Source organism: Dermochelys coriacea, chromosome 14, assembly GCF_009764565.3.
Source record: "Dermochelys coriacea isolate rDerCor1 chromosome 14, rDerCor1.pri.v4, whole genome shotgun sequence".
NCBI classification, from domain to species: Eukaryota; Metazoa; Chordata; order Testudines; family Dermochelyidae; genus Dermochelys; species Dermochelys coriacea.
Window position 1 is genome coordinate 14,868,107 of NC_050081.1, and position 20,019 is coordinate 14,888,125.

At 45.5% G+C, this 20,019-nt stretch overlaps 1 protein-coding gene and 1 non-coding gene across 2 annotated transcripts; both read right to left on the bottom strand.

Moving 5' to 3' along the window:
* Positions 1-6,845: 6,845 nt before the first annotated feature.
* Positions 6,846-6,918, bottom strand: TRNAR-UCG. The gene has a single exon. It is a non-coding gene; the product is annotated as a tRNA-Arg (tRNA).
* Positions 6,919-10,502: 3,584 nt separating this feature from the next.
* LOC119842994 (ATP synthase subunit d, mitochondrial-like) lies at positions 10,503-16,789 on the bottom strand. Its single transcript, XM_038371879.2, has 7 exons — positions 16,765-16,789; positions 16,622-16,707; positions 14,444-14,540; positions 14,095-14,166; positions 12,204-12,275; positions 10,861-10,923; positions 10,503-10,710 (listed from the first exon to the last, which is right to left on the bottom strand). The coding sequence occupies exons 4-7, from the start codon at positions 14,125-14,127 to the stop codon at positions 10,579-10,581; spliced, it is 300 nt and encodes a 99-aa protein (XP_038227807.2). The 5' UTR covers positions 14,128-14,166; positions 14,444-14,540; positions 16,622-16,707; positions 16,765-16,789; the 3' UTR covers positions 10,503-10,578.
* Between the last annotated feature and the right edge of the window lie 3,230 nt (positions 16,790-20,019).

The following is a 20,019-nucleotide window of genomic DNA, read 5'->3' on the forward strand; positions in this document are numbered from 1 at the left end:
TACAAGCACTTCAAACACTAAACATACTCTTATAACTCTAATATCTATTTTACCTATACTAAACACACAGGTTAGCCAGACTGATTTCCAGCTATGCATGTGGCAGTGTTCAGTGAGGGTTAGGGGCCTTGGCATGAGGGACATCTGGTCTGCCAATGTTACAAAAACAATGAGAAGTAACAAAGCAAGCTTTTAAATGGAAGCTCCTTCCATGCGAGTTTTTTTTTTTTTAACTCTGTTGAGCTATATGCTTTCACCCATACATCTGTGACCATTTTAAAGTCAGCATGGGTGGGGAGGAGGAAAATCTCAGCAGTACCATAAACTCTCCTATGTAGAAGAGAATTGGAAGCATGAAGAATAGATGGAGCACCTCGACAAATTGTATCTACAATCTGGTTGACAAGTCCAGCAAGCAAAATCCAGTAGCCAGCCTCCCCTCTGCAATTGTGCCAGCGGCAGGTCAACTGTGGTTAGGAGGGGAATTTCTATCCAGTCACTGAAGTTAAATGGAGAAGAAATAAACAAGAGATTTGCACCTCTGCTGTACGTTGAGAACAATTAAAACAAAACAGGAAGTTCCATAACATCATCAGTTTTAATGATCTCTGTAGAGCCAACTGCGACAGGTTCCCCTGGGCTGCCACCTGGAACTGGGGTACCACTGAACCCCCCCTGACCCACCAGCCTGGGCTCCCTATACATTGTACTGCTGTGACCAGCCTGCCAAGCCCTTTCCCAGGCTCCAGTACACATACAGGTAGAGAGACACCCAGCTGTAGTTACATACACACAGGTTCCTTAACCAGCCCCTGCCTGGGAAGGCACAGCTAAGGCACCTCCCAGTTCCTAAGGCATGCACCCCCCTCTGGAGTGTAAACCCAAAATTATACCATCTTGCACTGCACAGAGATCTGTACAGCATAAGCTCATGCAATTTGCCACCTCCCTCAATGTGGAGAAGGATATGCAACAGCTTTCTGGCCCAAATTATGACTCCCACACACAGGTTTTAGACAAAGCAAAAATAAGTTTATAAACTACAAAAGATTGCTGTCCCTTATTATCACTTAAAAGATGACAGATCAAAGCAGATTACCTAGCAAACAAACAAAATACACAAACTAAGCTTAATATACTAAAGAGATTAGATAGAAGTAGCAAATTCTCATCCTAAACGATGATGCAAGCAGCCTGCACTTGCTTACATCTTAAAAACCCCAGATGTTCCTTTCACAGGCTAAAAATCCCTCTAACCTGGGTCCAGCACTTCCCCCAGTTCAGTCTTTGTTCCCTCAGGTGTTTCCAGGAGTCTCTTTGAGTGGGGAGTCAGTGAAGAACCATGATTATGTCACTCCCCTGCCTTAAATAGCTTTTGCATAGGGTGGGAACCCTTTGTCTCCAAGCTTGGGTCCCACGCCAGCCTGTGGAAAAACACTGACATCCCACGATGGAGTCCAGCACCAGGTGACCTGGTCACATGTTCCTGTAGAGTCCATGGGCAAGTCACATGCCCATGGCTGCTTTCCAACACTACAAAAAGAAGGATTCTGGGTGGACTCCTCCTGAAGGTCAAAATAGCAGACTGGACTTCTACATAGAGTGCTTCCGCCGATGTGCACGGGCTGAAGTTGTGGAAAAGCAGCATCACTTGCCCCATAACCTCAGCCGTGCAGAACACAATGCCATCCACAGCCTCAGAAACAACTCTGACATCATAATCAAAAAGGCTGACAAAGGAGGTGCTGTTGTCATCATGAATAGGTCGGAATATGAACAAGAGGCTACTAGGCAGTTCTCCAACACCACATTCTACAAGCCATTACCCTCTGATCCCACTGAGGGTTACCAAAAGAAACTACAGCATTTGCTCAAGAAACTCCCTGAAGAAGCACAAGAACAAATCCGCACAGACACACCCTGGAACCCCGACCTGGGGTATTCTATCAGCTACCCAAGATCCATAAACCTGGAAATCCTGGACGCCCCATCATCTCAGGCATTAGCACCCTGACAGCAGGATTGTCTGGCTATGTAGACTCCCTCCTCAGGCCCTACGCTACCAGCACTCCCAGCTATCTTCGAGACACCACTGACTTCCTGAGGAAACTACAATCCATCGGTGATCTTCCTAAAAACACCATCCTAGCCACTATGGATGTAGAAGCCCTCTACACCAACATTCCACACAAAGATAGACTACAAGCCGTCAGGAACAGTATCCTCGATAATGTCACGGCTAACCTGGTGGCTGAACTTTGTGACTTTTTGTCCTCACCCATAACTATTTCACATTTGGGGACAATGTATACCTTCAAATCAGTGGCACTGAGATGGGTACCCGCATAGCCCCTCAGTATGCTAACATTTTTATGGCTGATTTAGAACAACGCTTCCTCAGCTCTTGTCCCCTAACGCCCCTACTCTACTTGCGCTACATTGATGACATCTTCATCATCTGGACCCATGGAAAAGAAGCCCTTGAGGAATTCCACCATGATTTCAACAATTTCCATCCCACCATCAACCTCAGCCTGGACAAATCCACACAAGAGATCCACTTCCTGGACACTACGGTGCAAATAAGCAATGGTCACATAAACACCACCCTATATCGGAAACCTACTAACCGCTTTTCCTACCTACATGCCTCTAGCTTTCATCCAGATCATACCACACGATCCATTGTCTACAGCCAAGCTCTACGATATAACCGCGTTTGCTCCAACCCCTCAGACAGAGACAAACACCTACAAGATCTCTATCATGCATTCTTACAACTACAATACCCACCTGCTGAAGTGAAGAAACAGATTGACAGAGCCAGAAGAGTACCCAGAAGTCACCTACTACAGGACAGGCCCAATAAAGAAAATAATAGAACGCCACTAGCCATCATCTTCAGCCCCCAACTAAAACCTCTCCAACGCATCATCAAGGATCTACAACCTATCCTGAAGGACGACCCATCACTCTCACAAATCTTGGGAGACAGGCCAGTCCTTGCTTACAGACAGCCACCCAACCTGAAGCAAATACTCACCAGCAACCACACACAACACGACACAACCACTAACCCAGGAAACCTATCCTTGCAACAAAGCCCGTTGCCAACTCTGTCCACATATCTATTCAGGGGACACCATCATAGGGCCTAATCACATCAGCCACACTATCAGAGGCTCGTTCACCTGTGCATCTGCCAATGTGATATATGCCATCATGTGCCAGCAATGCCCCTCTGCCATGTACATTGGTCAAACTGGACAGTCTCTACGTAAAAGAATAAATGGACACAAATCAGACGTCAAGAATTATAACATTCAAAAACCAATCGGAGAACACTTCAGTCTCTCTGGTCACACGATTACAGACCTGAGAGTGGCTATCCTTCAACAAAAAAACTTCAGAAACAGACTCCAGCGAGAGACTGCTGAATTGGAATTAATTTGCAAACTGGATACAATTAACTTAGGCTTGAATAGAGACTGGGAGTGGATGAGTCATTACACAAAGTAAAACTATTTCCCCCCCACCCCACCGCCCACTGTTCCTCAGACGTTCTTGTTAACTGCTGGAAATGGCCCACCTTGATTATCACCACAAAAGTTTTTCCTCCTTCCCCCCCTCCTTCCTGCTGGTAATAGCTCTTCTTAAGTGATCACTCTCCTTACAGTAAAAAAGAAAAGGAGTACTTGTGGCACCTTAGAGACTAACACATTTATTTGAGCATAAGCTTTTGTGAGCTACAGCTCACTTCATCGGATGCATTCGGTGGAAAAAAAAATTTTCCACCGAATGCATCCGATAAAGTAAGCTGTAGCTCACAAAAGCTTATGCTCAAATAAATTTGTTAGTCTCTAAGGTGCCACAAGTACTCCTTTTCTTATAATTTAGTTAGAATGTTTACAGGAAAGCCCATTAGATGTAGATGGGTGTCTTCCATGGTCCATTCAGAGCCAAGTGTTCCCCTGATGGGCCATCCAACTTGAATGGGCCCTTGCCAGCCAGTCATTTAGACCGAGAGCTTTTTGCCTAGTGGGTGTTGCCCAGGAATAACTACATGAAATACATATACACTGTCAATATTCCTAACTTCAGATACAAAAATTATCCAAGCATACAAATAGGATCAACATATTCAGTAAATCATAACCTTTTCAATCACTACAAAAGGGTTTTTTTTTCTCTCCTGCTGGTAATAGCTCACCTTACCTGATCACTCTCATTACAATGTGTATAGTAACTCCCATTGTTTTATTTTCTCTGTGTATATAAAATCTCCCCACTGTATTTTCCACTGCATGCATCCAATGAAGTGAGCTGTAGCTCACGAAAGCTTATGCTCAAATAAATTTGTTAGTCTCTAAGGTGCCACAAGTCTGTCTTTTCTTTTTGCGGATACAGACTAACACGACTGCTACTCTGAAACCTTTTCAATGATATCTCACATACCTTATCTTGCATGAAATACATCATTATTATGCCATACTCATAATATTACTATGAAGAATATGGGGTATAGTGTCACACCAACTGAACCTCCAGAAATGTGGGATGCTTTGGGAAAGGTGTTGCATGGGAGCAGTCCTTTCACACCCCACAGAGAGAGGTCTCTTCTATGGACACAAGTCTATGACAGCCTCAGCTCAGAACTTGCACACAGACTTTTGAGGCCTCAATAGACCCAGTCCTTCCAACCTCACCCTAAAGATTGGAGCTGTTGGGTGAAAAACAAGATCCATTTCAATTTAGGCTTAAACAGTTTATTTTAGCCTTTATTTTGTACGGTTAAGACCATGCTGTTGTCACCTATGAATACGTGCTAAAGCAGGTCAGGCAAGAAAGATCATTGAACAAGTTAAGTCTCCTGGGGACAGGGCAACTCTCCAAATCTCTGGTCTTCTCTACTCTCCTATTGTCCATCACCGATATTTTATCCCTGGTCCCAAAATTTTGCACAGACTCAGTTTACCTAGTTACCTCATCTGTGTACCTATGTACTCTAAACCCCTAATTAAAACATTCTCATGCATAAATCATGACAACTTAATACATTTTTGCTTATCCTAAGAACAAGAGAATGGCCATACTGGATCAGACCAATGGTCTATTTAGCCCAGTATCCTATTTTCCATTAGTGGCCAGTGCCAGATGCTTCTGAGGGAATGAACAGAATAGGGCAGTTATTGAGTGATTCCCCCTGCCATCCAGTCCCAGTGTCTGACCAGCTAAAAAATATTTTTTCCTGTCTACTTCTGTCATCTATTCTTCATTGTCATCCCCACTGGCTCCATCCAGTTTTTATTTTACAGGGCTGTTTTTGTGGCCTTTACTTTTTACTTGTTAAAGTGTCTTGTTGGGGTGGGGAGAGATGGACCTGAAGTTAACAATTCCCTCAGGACACTCTGCTTCACCCTGCTATTTACAATGACCAAGGATTTTTACAGACAAGACACACAAGCCAGTTTCCAGTTTACATAGTCCTTTCTTGACCCACTATCCCTCATCCAGCACCAGGTCTGAAAGCCCAACACTTATTCCATAGGATAATGTCACTCAGAGGGCAGCAATTGTGCTGTAGGAGCTTCAAGACTCGCATGATCTTTAGTGCTTTATTCTATTAAGTGAGACATAGAAATCTGCATCTCCATTAGGAAATCAGGGTCTGGGACTGATAAATGGAAATATCCCTAAAATCAGAGTGCCCAGGTGGTTTGTTTTTTTAAACCTCAGTGTTGATACGTACTTTGCCTTCCCTAACCCAACAAGAAAAGGAGTACTTGTGGCACCTTACAGACTAACAAATTTATTAGAGCATAAGCTTTCGTGAGCTACAGCTCCCTTCATCGGATGCATTTTGCATCCGATGAAGGGAGCTGTAGCTCACGAAAGTTTATGCTCTAATAAATTTGTTAGTCTGTAAGGTGCCACAAGTACTCCTTTTCTTTTTGCGAATACAGACTAACACGGCTGCTACTCTGAAACCTAACCCAACAGACACATTTATTTTTTACTTGCTGTTTTCACGGATATCTGATCTGGGATATCTGGGGCTGACAGAGACAGGTCCCCAGTTGATCTGCATATGGTTTTTTGAAGTGCGATCATGTTGGTATAGTTAGGTTACAATGAAAGTTCAGCTCTCTATTGAGGACCCATAAAAGTGCACAACAGAGTGTGCTTCATACTTTTTCTATGCTAATTAATACTCCTTAGGGATGAAGGCATTACAGTCTAAGCCACTGTGCCAAAGAAATTAAACAGGACAGCTGGTTACCCCACATGGGACTTTCCCAAGGTAGAGCGTTTGAGCTAGAGTGGTTCTACCCAAATGCACTGCCCACCCTTCATCTTTAGTGATGAACTATTATGGGTCTGCGGCACATGCATAGAACTAGAAGTCATGTAGTTTTCATTGGCAACAGTCCCAAACATCTTAGATTCCCCCTTCTTGCAAACCTGTCTTGGTGGCAGTCCTCTCTCCACCCCACCATCTTCCTTCATTATAACTAAAGCTGATGTCTCCTTTCCTGCCATCATGGGTGCTAACTAATGCTTGTCCATCCTTCTTTAACAACTTCAGAGAGGAAAGGAAGAAATCAGCAAGTTCTGATCTGTGGTTTACAGAGGGAGACCATGTGTTATCTGTTCTTAGGCTCTGTAATTCAAACTAGGACCCTATATAAAATTTCACTGGGATAAGCCTTCCACTTATGTCAATGCACTTGGCGTGGCTTTCTAGTGGCCCCTCTGAGATCAGTTGGGTGTAAACGCTCCTTCGGCCGCTAATTTTGCATGGGCAAAGAAAGGACATTTGTCTGAGGGGGGGGAAAAAAGCCAACCGACCACGAAGGGACTCGAACCCTCAATCTTCTGATCCGAAGTCAGACGCCTTATCCATTAGGCCACGCGGTCACCATAGCTAGGATCCCGGCACATCCTAGGAAAGAGCATCCCTGCCACCTGCGCCGCAGAAGCCAATAGAGAGCGCTAGGGCTGCTCCCGGCACACGCAGCTTGTCCAGTCCCCCACCCACGTGCTCTCCCGGCGCCCAGCTTTGTCAAGGAAACCCAGGGAGACATTTTTGCCCTGCTGCAGAGTGGTCCACCGCGTGCCGGGGCTGCACGGCCATTCCGGGGGGGGAAGGGGCGCCTGCCCTGCGAACAGCCTGGGGCGGGCGGGGGGGGGGGGGCCGCAGCTGCCCTTTGTGGTCCCCCGCAGTCCGGCGGCTTTGCTCCGCTCCGCGCTCTCTCTCCCCTCCCCGTGCCAAGAGCGTCCTCTGCAGCCACCACCGCTTCCAGAGCGGGACACAGAGCAGCGGCGGGAGCCGCTCTCCCCGCCCCGGAGCAGCAGGCAGTACCCGGCTGCGCCCCACCTCCGCCAGCCCCAGATCCCGCATCAGTTGCCTCCCTCCCTTCCCCGCACATCTCTGGCTGGGTACCCCAGGCTGGCAGGAATCCCAGGGCCCACACCCGGCTGGCCCGTGTCCACACTCTGCCCCCAGAGCCAAGGGGGGTGGGCCGGCATCGGGGTCCCTCAATGGAGAGAGGAGCAGATACGAATTGGTCCAGCAGCTCTGGCCTGCTGTATAGTGCGGGTTGCTGAGAGCCATTGAACCAAACTTGAATCCTGTATATCAGAAGTATCAGGGGATAGCCCTGCTAGTGAAAAGAAAAGGAGGACTTGGGGCTCCTTAGAGACTAACAAATTTATTTGAGCATAAGCTTTCGTGAGCTACAGCTCACTTCATCGGATGCATTTGGTGGAAAATACAGAGGGGAGATTTATATACACACACACACAGAACATGAAACAATGGGTTTTATCATACACACTGTAAGGAGAGTGATCGCTTAAGATGAGCCATCACCAGCAGCGGGAGGGGGATGAGGGGGGGGGAAGGAGGAAAACCTTTCATGGTGACAAGCAAGGTAAGCTATTTCCAGCAGTTAACAAGAACATCTGAGGAACAGTGGGGGGTGGGGTGGGGGGGGGAGAAATAACATGGGGTAATAGTTTTACTTTGTGTAATGACTCATCCATTCCCCCGTAGCTCACGAAAGCTTATGCTTAAATAAATTTGTTACTCTAGGGTGCCACAAGTACTCCTTTTCTTTTTGCGAATACAGACTAACACGGCTGCTAATCTGAACCCTGCTAGTGAGTATCCACAAAAACAACAAGGAGTCCGGTGGCACCTTAAAGACTAACAGATTTATTTGAGCATAAGCTTTCGTGGGTAAAAACCCTACTTCTTCAGATGCATGGAGTGAAAATTACAGATGCAGACATAAATATACTGACACATGAAAAGAAGGGAGTTACCTCACAAATGGAGAACCAGTGCTAACAGGGCCAAGTCGATCAGGGTGGATGTAGTCCCCTCCCAATAATAGATGAGGAGGTATCAGTTCCAGGAAAGGCAAAACTGCTTTTGTAATGAGCCAGCCACTCCCAGTCCCTATTCAAGCCCAAATTAATGGTGTTCAATCTGCAAATGAATTAATACATCCATCTCAGAAAAGATATATTGGAATTGGAAAAGGTTCAGAGGAAGGCAACAAAATGATTAGGGGCATGGAACGGCTTCCATATGGGGAGAGATTAATAAGGCTGGGTCTTTTCAGCTTGGAAAATAGACGACTAAGGGGGGAATATGGTAGAGGTCTATAAAACCATGACTGGTGCGGAGAAAGTACATTAGGAAGTGTTCTTTACTTCTTCTCATAACAAGAAGTAGGGGTCACCCAATGAAACAGCAGGTTTAAAACAAGCAAGAGGAAGTATTTTTCCACACAGCGCACAGTCAACCTGTGAAAAACTCCTTGCCAGAGGATGTTGTGAAGGCCAAGACTATAACACAGTTAAAAAAAAAACTAGATAAGTTGATGGAGGATAGGTCCATCAATGGCTATTAGCCAGGATGGGCAGGGATGGTGTCCCTAGCGTCTGTTTGCCAGAAGCCGGGCATATGTCTACAAAAGAGCTGCACCTGCTTTTATCACTACTGTTTATCATCATCATTATTGTACAATGGAGCAGTTAAATGTGTGCCTTTTCTAATACTTGCTTGCCTCAACCTCCTCCCTAAAAAGGTTTTCCTGCTTCTTATCCTTGAATTAAGTGGTTTTAATCCATGAATTACTGCATGTCTGAATAACAGTGCAAGCTCTTCAGGGCAGGAGCCTTGTTCTTCAAGTGCTTTGTAAAGCAATGTGTACACCTAGGGCATCCCATCAGCAAATAAGTTACCTGAATAAAATACACTCATGGAGCTAGTGTTCCAGCTGACAGGGAATTACTGGAGGAGGTGTAAGTCATCTTAGCTGTACCTATCAGAAGTGCTGAACTACACGTGGAGATCTGGGGGGAACAAAGCAAACATGAAATAACACAATGGACTAGATTAGTGCTGGTCTTGATGGGATGAGACAGGCTCCTCCAACTGTCATTGGAGTCCAGGCTCCCACTATCAACTCAAAGGCGGGAACAGGCCAAGGTGGGCTTCCTACCCTTAACTACAGCCCAGGATTCAAGTTTAAAGGAAAATAATGAGCTCCAGAGGAAAAGGTATATTTACCATAGCAAAAATTCCAACCAGTTAGTGCTGGTCACAAGACATGCTGTCTTACATAAACATACCATGTATCTGATTTTTGCAGACCACTGGAAGTGTTTGCCTTATGAGTACTCCACATTACTAATGGGAGACCTGGATCACCCAGAAATAACAAACGCCAAAATGGTCACGGTTTTGGCTGAAGGTGAAACCTACCTAGTAGAATCTTACACTCCTCTCAGAAGGCGCGTGTTGTGAAGCTGCTCTCCTATTCATTTACCTGCATTCCCAAACGCTACACACAACCTTTAGATCAAGAGCAGCAAGTCTGCCTGTTCTTTGATGGGTTCATGCAACCAGTCCGTAATATTCATCTGGCCGTGCGATGGAAAAGTCCTCCCACATCCCTGCCTCTACAGTCAGGATGGCCCTCTCCTACCCCCTGCTGAGGCAGCATGGGCTAATTGCACAGCTGCATAATAGATGCTGGGGCACAAGCCCATCTGGCACACTGAGGCTGTGGGGAAAAAAAGCAGCTGTAGGTTTGTAAGGTTTTGCCAGGTTTGTAACCAGGTCCAATGAGTGTCTCATGGACAGATTAGAGAGAGAGATGCTTGCACCTGTAATACAGAAAAGGGCTGAAAGTTAAACTGGGCTGGTCATTTGGTTCACTGAACTATTATCTCAGTGACCCAAACAACCTTGGGTTTAACCTGAATGGCAAGAACAGGGAGACTATTCTACAAACACTAACCTTGGCATCCTGCTTGGAAGACTCAATCCTGTCCTCCTTCAGGAACTATCCCCACTCTGTAAAGAGTGCAGAGCCTCCAAAACCAATTGCCTGCTTATTTCACGGCATTCATTTCCCACTTAAAAAACCCAAAAACTCCTAGTGGATTTAATCTTTCAGTTTTGAGATCAAGATGAGACACATGGCTGAAGCCCTGTACAATTACTTTATTTAAAAGATTCTAGAGAATTTGACAGTCACCAGAAACTGCTTTCGGACAGATTTACAGGTCTTCAATAGGTTTGTGTGGCCAGTATGGATACTTCTCCTTGTCCAGTTTGGTTTCAGGGAAGACCTCATTCAAGTCCTCAAATGTCATCTGATCAAATGGAATCATGGTTCTGAACTTCTCAAGCTTGAAGTGGGAGGAGAGACAAGAAAATGTTAAAGTCAGATGTAAGCAAGCATTCAGATTAAACTAGATGTACAAATAGAAATTAAAACAAGGTTTCATACCAAGCTGCCTTAAACATGAAATTCACAGGGTAGAACCCATCAAACCTACCTGTTTCTCATACTGGACAATACGGGATTTAGAGGCCTGCACATATTCAGCAGCACTCTTAGCCTGCAAGAGAACAAAGGATTCGGTGAGCGCATTAATCCTAGATTGTTTCCTGCAGTGAAGCTGTGACTCTCATCCCATTTCACTTTAGCCAGGGAAAGGGAGTCACCATTCTCGTCTTACCTCTTCCTTAAAGAGGCACTGACCTTAAAATAGCATCTGCTTTAAATAAAACAGGTAAAAGTAATTTCAAGCCCTATATCTGCCCCTGATTCTCCTTGTCATTTTTGTGGGTTTACAATAACTGTTTGTTTTCTAATACAAGTTCTCTGTCCCCTGTTGCTATGTGAGATACAAGAGGGAAATTGACTAAGTGCATAGTCAGTTTAATCATTTCGCCAAAGAGCTTTCAAAAGCACAAAAGAAACAGATTGTTTTTTACTACAACAGAAAGAAGTTAGTTATCTTAGGTGTTCCTTGTAACAATTACTAAGTAATTTTCTAGACAAGTGATTTTGCCCCCCAAAGCCTGCAAAGATGGAGAGAGGTTTGAAGTTACCCTTCCTTGTTGCACTGATCAGTTAGGACGTAGATTCCACTCCTCCCTTTTTAAACGGATTGCAGTGAGAATCTGAAGTCAGATAAACTCCCAAAGCCATAGGCTTCAGCCTCTGCTGCTAAGTGTTACAAAAACTTAATATAAGCCACTTTGTTCAAACTTGTTTTGAACAGCGGGTTTACAAGACTCTAGTGATCTAGAAGTTTTTAAGCAGACACATTCTGTAACAGAGGAAGCCACAAGGAGCTCTTGAGGCTGACAAATTCTCTGGCTAAAGACATCAATGACCTGAGTACAAACCCTGAAGTTTGTTACACCCATCCTCCTCTTTCAGACAGAGAAGGAACCCCAGAATAGAAGTTACACTATGCAATACTCCATCTTGACCCCTGCAGTCTCCAAGAAATCCAACTGCACATTAAAAGGAGTCAGGCCTATTTTATGCAACTTAGGTGCATCCTTTGGGCTGCTGACAAGATGCCAATATGCTCCTCAGTTGATCAGAGTTTGGCTACCTTTGTCTTACACTAATTTCAAGTTTATTACACCAGAAGAGCAAGCTGAACTGCAATCCAGTTCCAGACTCTAAATCCCCAAGTGTGGTTATGTATAGGTAGAGAGAACCTATTCATGCTCAAAAGATGCCTATATGCACAAACCTAGACTTGCAGCTCCTGTACCTCAGCACAACTATCCACCAGCAGACTCCAAGTCAGAATTATTCTATACCACTACACAGATCAAAGAGAAACCATGTGGCAGGGAAGAGTTTTTAAATACTTACAGCTTCCTTTTCCTGGGCATTTATCTTGTCTGTTTGTGTGTCCACAGGCTCAGGAACCTTTAGTGCATTGTACTGTAAATTCAAAAAATAAATTCTAAATGCATTGCCTCTCACTTCTATTAAAAGCTCTGCATGCTCCCAGAGTTAATTTTTCCCCAGTAGCCAGACTAGTGCTCTTTTGGTCTCCCCAAAAACACTCTCAGACCCTTCCAAGTGAACTGGCTTCCTGTAGTAGATCAACTCAACTTGATGCCAGCTTCACAAATAGTGTTGGTTGGCTCTCATATGTACAGAACATACTCAGCACTGCACTGTCACTAGGATGCTCGTAGTCTTGTAGAGAGCCAAAACATGTTAATGCTTCCATACAGCACTAACAATCTAATGCCAAAAGGTTACTATCTTATCCTACAAACCAAGTCAAGTTATACAGATAAAAAGAAGCTCCTGAATTCCTCTAAAGGTCAGTGGGTCCTTGTGGACTGAGCACAGGACCAGGAGTGAAGAACTGCTACATTCTAATTCCAGCTCGGACACCAACCCCTATGTAATTATTGATTATTTGCCCAATGCCCATTTATTAAAAAAAAAAAAAAAAAAAAAAGTTCACATCCACTTCAAGGGATTATTGTTATTACCACACCACTTCGTGGTATTAACAGTGCTTTTTACTTCCTGCTCTTCAGTGGCAAAGGTTGAAAGGATGTTTGAACAGTCTCTCCCCAGAGAGCACAGAGTTATTTCTCAAGCCATCACACATGATTCAATAGTATTTGCAAAATTTTACTCCAGTAAGCTTCTGGACCAGGTCCTTGGCTACAGCCAAGGAGAACACAGCACAGCTCAGAATGTAATGGAGATGTACAAAGGTGGCCCTTTTCACTCCTAATACTGGACCAGCTGCATGCAGGCAAGTATCAGAGCATACATCACACTACTCTAAATTATGCAGACTACTAAAAGTCTCAAGAGGCTAATACAGCAGTTGGGAATCAGCAGATAATAGGGAAAGCTCTGACCATATACTCTTTCCTCAGGCCACTTCTACACCTACAGCCAGGAAAACAAGAGAACAAAGGATTTGGTGAGCGCATTAATCCTAGATTGTTTCCTGCAGTGAAGCTGTGACTCTCATCCCATTTCACTTTAGCCAGGGAAAGGGAGTCACCATTCTCGTCTTACCTCATCCTTAAAGAAGCTTATGCTCAAATAAATTTGTTAGTCTCTAAGGTGCCACAAGTACTCCTTTTCTTTTTGCGAATACAGACTAACACGGCTGCTACTTTGAAATCTTAAAGAGGCACTGACCTTAAAATAGCATCTGCTTTAGATAAAACAGGTACAAGCTCTTGACATTTTTAGTCAGAGAATTTGCCAGCCTCAATAACCCGAGTACAACACCTGGAGTTTGTTACACCTACCCTCCTCTTTTGCACAGAGGAGGAGCCCATAGAATAGAAGTCACACTATGCAATGTTCCATCTTGACCCCTGCAGTCTCCAAGAAATCCAACTGCACATTAAAAAGGAGTCAGGCCTATTTTATGCAACTGAGGTGCAGCCTTTGGGCTGCTGACAAGATGCCAATAAGATCCTCAGTTGATCAGAGTTTGGCAGCCTTTGTCTTACACTAATTTCAAGTTTATTACACCAGAAGAGCAAGCAGAACTGCAATCCAGTCCCAGACCCTAAATCTCTAAGTGTGGTCATGTATAGGTAGAGAGAACCTATTCATGCTCAAAAGCTGCTTGTATGCACAAACCCAGACTTTGCAGCTCCTGTACCTCAGCACAATTAATTACCCACCAGCAGACTCCAAGTCAGAATTATTCTATTCCACTACACAGATCAAAGAGAAACCATGTGGCAGGGAAGAGTTTTTAAATACGTACAGCTTCCTTTTCCTGGGCATTTATCTTGTCCATTTGTGTGTCCACAGGATCCGGAACCTTTAGTGCATTGTACTGTAAATTAAAAAAATAAATTCTAAATGTGTTGCCTCTCAATTCTGTTGAAGCCCTGCATGCTCCCAGAGCTAATATTTCCCCAGTAGCCAGACTAGTGCTCTTTGGATATTGGGAATCAGGAGAGAATAGGAAAGCTCTGACCTTACACTCTTTCCTCACCTAGCAGCCTGCTAGAGGAAAAGTTCACAGTTCTGTGTCTTGTACATCAGACATGAGCAGCCTCCACTTGGATTTCAAAACTGCAGCAACATCTAATTGACGACAATAATCTCACCTTCTTTTCAAACTCATCCACTGTGCCAACCTTAGCAACTGCAGTCTTGTAATAAACCCAATCAATAGCGGGGGGCTTCTCTGGCAAGGAGGTCAACCTGTACAAGTGGAACAGAACAGCTGATAGGACAACCCCCAGTAATTTCAGAGAACTCCCAGTTCTACACCGGGCAACTCTGCAGTATCCACTGCCCCGCCATCATCAGGCCACAGGGTAGCAACTATGCTAATTTTAGTTGCCAATATTTTCAGTCTCCTCATTAACATGGAAATGGCAATAAAGCAGCCACACAAAATTCTATATGCCTACATTTGCCTCTCTCTATTTTTGGATGGGCAAGTGCAATACTCAGTTTTTTCATCATGAACACTGGTAGGCGCAGACAACGATAGTTTGTGAATGCGGTGGTTAGTTTTCATTACAGTTTTGCCAGGCTGACAAAGGATTTAAAAAAAAAAAATGATAATAAACATGGAAACCACTTCAAGCCAGGGGGTGTAGGAGAACCCCTAGTTCCAGCACCTGTGCACCAGGCATCCAGAAGCTCTGAAAACCAATCTGCCCTTTTAGCCACATGGCTCAGGGTTTGTTCACCCTACAGCTGTGGGGAGCTGGGAGTTGGTATTCAACACATGCACCCTGGGAGGTTTGATTCTGCTGGGTGAGGTTGCACCATCCTAACCCAGCGAATTCATGCCTTGGTTGTTACCACACTGACTCCCTGAAGGGGGGGAGGGGAAAGCACTAGGGGTGGAATTTGGCCCATGATGTACCAGTTTATGGTGCTCCTGGGACTCATCCTCCTTTCCAACTGCTCTCAGTTTAAGCTCAGCCATGCATGAGCTGTTTGACTGGTTTCATTTTTCCAAGGCACGCAGGTCACAGGGGAGAGCAGAAAAGGCTAGTCCCAGCTCCCATTCCTTTAGATCAGCCTCCATGGAGGAAAGACACCCCTGGCTGGGCACTAAGGCTCATCCCCACACTGGCTGGCCATGCAGCACGGTGAGGGGCTGAGACGTGGAACCCCATTGGGTGACATGTACCCTCCCCCCCCCTCCCCAGTCTGGGCTGAGCGAGGGAGTTCAGCATCTAAGATCTAGCTGGGTTAGAGACGTGGTCATTCTGCGGGTGGAGTCCCCCCCTTGGAGAGCTCTGCCAGGACCTAACAGGAGCAGGATTTGGCTCCATAGGCTACAGATGCAAAAGATTGGGGGGTGGGCAACGCTACAGATGCTGCCATAGAGCCTGGCTCCACTGTGGTGGCCCTTACTCTCTCTATATACACCAATGTGTGGGGTATGAGCCTATTTACATACATATAGACACACATACCCAATTGAACCTCAGACATACAGGCATATGAGCCAGCTGTGTTTGCCAGACAATAAACTAGTGAAGGAACAGCCGTGTCCAGCATGGAAGGGTCGTCCACATCAAACAACAAACCAGAGAATGCAGAGATAGTCAGGGAGACCGTGACAGGCACGTGAGAGCTTTGCAAAGTCTCACTAAGGACCAGTCTAGCCTCTCCCTCCACAGCCCCTAAGGAAGAGCTCCCCTCCACAGGCCTTTTTAATATTGGACGGGGTATGTTTTATAAGAGGGATCTAGGGTCATGAGCCTCTGGGGTTCCTAAGCTTTCCTTAGCCCGCAAAGCACAAGCATTGGGGATGCAGGGAATCATACGTCAGGAAGGGTGTGTTACAGCAGCACCAAGTGAAGCAGGGCCAGGCAGTTGTGAAGGCACAAAGCCTCTGGAATCTAAACAGTGCAGGGAGCGGACCAGTGGTGAAGAATGGACGTCAGGACACAGCTGGCACTTTAAGCAGAGGCAGCTAAGCTATAGCTAAGTGGATATACTGCCAGCACTGAGAGACCACGTAACTTTCTTACCAGGAAGGTAGTCTGTTAATTTCATACTACTTTAGAGCTAGTGATGTTGTTACAGCAAGTGATGGGGGGGGGGGGTGTGTGGAAAACACATTATCTTTTCAGCACTTTATCCTTTTCACAACAAAATCTAAAAGTCATGAAAAATGTCAATGAATCAAAAAATTTTATTTCAGCTCAAACAAAAGAAGATGTTTAACCCAGAACATTTTGTTCCCAAGTGCTGTCAAAGAGCTACATTCACAAGACTGCCAAAAGACAGCCATCCTTAGTTTTTAGGGCACTTACCTGAGATATGGAAGAGCAGGGATCAATTCCCCTGTGGCAGAGTGCAGCAGCAAGACCACTCTGGACAAATTTAAAAACAAAAAAGCCTGGATTTATTTTAAATAAATAAATCCCACCAGCAAGGAGTAGCTTCTATGACATACCTCCAACAGGCCTAGAGTGCACCACCAGATCTTCCCTCCTGCAGTTCTCTCACTCTCAACTGGAAGCCGATTTATAAAGGGCTTCCCTACCCAGGATGCTTTGCAGGGAAAGTCCCTCCAGTGTCTCTTTGTGCGATTGACAGCCCAGCCAGCCAGCCAGCTCTCTTTCCCCTGCTCCTGGTTTGAAAAGAGCTTCACAACATTACATCCTCTGTACTTTCACACCCCATACATTTTGGGGTGCTTCACTTTTCACCCTTTGTCTCATTAGCATCTCATTAGTATCTAGGTAAATGTGTTTCCATGGTAACCTGCAGTAAGAGAAGACCTTTCCATAATGCTACAGTCAGGTGTCTTGTGGTCTAGACAGGTACAGGCAGCATATTTCCCTGACCGTCACCTATTGGCACATTCTTTACATAATCTTGTAACTTGACTGGCAAAGGGTTAGTCCTAGGTCACCTACTTATATCATGCCTCCTTAAGTCTGAGGCCTAGCATGGTTAAGTTAAACTCTTACAAACCTTAGCCTGTAGGCCTTGCATATTACAGCCTTGCTTTACTTATATACCCAATACACACTCATCCAGGCCTGCCAACAGAAATTCCAGGCCCCAGGGCCAGGCTGTACCTAGGTGGAGCGGGGCCCAGGTCACTGCCGGGACCACCACGCAGGTCCGTGGGCCCCCCAAAGCACGGGGCCCAGAATGGTCTCGCGTGCCTAGGTGCCCTGCGGCCCACCTAAGTGACTTAAAAGGGCCTGGGGCTACCATGGCAGCAGCCAGGGACCTCTGAGCCCTTTTAAATCACCTGGGCCCCTGGCCAATAGCCCCCTTTGCCCCCCCCCCATTGGTGTGAAAGGACTGATGGTTTAGAAAATGGAAAATTTCTACCACAGGGTCACTCAGGCCCAGGTCACTGCCGGGACCACCACGCAGGTCCGTGGGCCCCCCAAAGCACGGGGCCCAGAGTGGTCTCGCGTGCCTAGGTGCCCTGCGGCCCACCTAGGTGACTTAAAAGGGCCTGTGGCTACCATGGCAGCAGCCAGGGACCTCTGAGCCCTTTTAAATCACCTGGGCCCCTGGCCAATAGCCCCCTTTGCCCCCCCCATTGGTGTGAAAGGACTGATGGTTTAGAAAATGGAAAATTTCTACCACAGGGTCACTCATTCCCCCCCACCCCCACCCGAGCAGCCTATATATGGGGACAGGAATGCAGAGAGATAAAAGAGAATCTTAACTGGGCTGTGTAGCCCCAAATGATGCTCTGTCAGACCAGTGAAAACCCAGAGGGACTCCATTTCCAGAGAAAATCCATGCAAGTCAGTGGAGGGGGTTCAGATTTAAACCCGACTCATAAAAATGCACAAGATTTGGCCCTTAAAGGACTAAAGCTTTTAGCATTACACTTTGTGAGGCTGAATCCTTCCTTTTTTCTCTGCATAAGGGTTTTTTTGTTTTTTGCCTGGGGGCTATGGGATTAGTGATGAAAGCCAAAAGGAAGCCACTGGCATGAAGACTGAAGTGCTCAACACCAAGACAAAAACCAAACTTGGGTTTTGGAACTTACAGACATTGTATGAAACAGGGAAGCTAGCTCAGGTAACAGCAAGTTGAGACTCTACAGCTGACACATCTACAGTGTCAGCAAGAGCAGATAGACGTGATCAGGAAGATTAACAACAGCCTCCGGAGAAACTTTGCTGTATTCTGGACAGGATGATAGACAACACCATGAGGGTGTTGCCATCCTTTTGAAGAAGAAAGCGGTCCCTGCTTGAGTGGAAGTCCATCAGCAGCAGACTTATGAGAGCCAAACTGAAAGGGAAACATAATAATATTGCCCTGATTCAGTGCTATGCTCTGACAAATGACAGTGATGAAGAAGCAAAAGACAAATTCTACCTTACATTACAGGCAGAGTTAGAGAGAGTACCATGCCACAACCTAACTAGCATCATGGCGGACCTGAGAGCCAAGCTCGATAAGGACAACACAAACAACAGAGCAATGGGAAGACATGGGTGTGGCACCATGAATGAAAACAGAGAGAAACTTGTTGATTTCTGCAATATGAACAACCTAGTCATTGGCAGAACCCTAATTCAACATCGTGAAATTCACAGGTTGACATGGTGTTCCCCAAATGGCAGAGATAAGAACCAGATTGACCATATGATGAGCAATGGCAAATGGCGACGCTCACTGACAGATGTGAAAGTGAAAAGGGGAGCAGATGTTGGCAGTGACCACCACCCTGTGACAGACCCATCAAGCTAAAACTGAGATGTGGGGGTCCACCAGAAAAAGGACATAGATGTTATGACTTTGACAAGCTCAAGTCCCCCAAAATGCAGAAAGCCTTCGTTCTGTAGTTAAAGAACAGATCTCAGGCATTTGCAGACCTTGATGAAGAGGAGGGGAATGCGGATTAGGAGGGTGACAGGTTAGACCCCCCCTTTCGGGGTGCCATCTGATGTGCTGGGGTCTCACTGAGCCTGCCCTTTCCACCAGCCTGGGTTTCCTCACCCTGTTCTTGCTGTGCTAGGCTCTCAAGCCTTCTCCAGCACACACACGGATAAGGCCACACCCAGCTGCCAACACAAACTGAAATCAGCTGTGTGTGGGAGGGCTTAGCTAGGGGAATGGCCAGCACTCACGTGCACACCTCCTTTGGGGTATAAAACCCAAAATAATAATGTCTTGCTCTGTATAGAAAGATCTGCACAGTGCAAGCTCATACAAGTTTGCCCTCTCCCTCAATGTCGAGAGAGATATGCACAGCTTTTTGCCTCCCCACGATATGAATTGCACAAAAAGGGGTTTGAACTAAACAAGAAATAAGTTTATTAGCTACAAACGGTAAATTTTAAGTGATTATAAGAGATAGCAAACAGAACAAAGCAGATTACTGAGCAAATAAAACAAAACACAGAAACTAAGCTTAATACAATCAAGAAACAGGTTACAAAATGTAATTTCTCACCCTAAATGTTGTTTTAGGCAGGTTGCAGAGTTTCTGTAGCTTAGAGTTCCAGCTTTTTGTCTTTACAGACTGGACCCCTATATCAGCCTGGACTTAATCCTGCCTTTCCCTTCAGGTGTTTTTAGCAATCTTCCTTCTTGGACAGGGAAGCAATGGAGAAGAGTCCTGATTGACTTACTCCCCAGCCTTAAATGGAATTTACATAAGGTGGGAATCTTTTGTTTCCCAGTCTGATCCCCCATCCCATCTTAATGGAAAAACACTGAAAGC

Excerpts from the sequence above, each read along its gene's own strand:
- LOC119842994 (XM_038371879.2), bottom strand. The coding sequence starts at position 14,127 with ATGGACAAGATAAATGCCCAGGAAAAGGAAGCT. Across the intron at positions 12,276-14,094 it reads ATGCCCAGGAAAAGGAAGCT|TACAATGCACTAAAGGTTCC; the intron begins GTACGTATTTAA and ends TTGAATTTACAG. Across the intron at positions 10,924-12,203 it reads ATGCCCAGGAAAAGGAAGCT|GCTAAGAGTGCTGCTGAATA; the intron begins GTAAGTATTTAA and ends GTTCTCTTGCAG.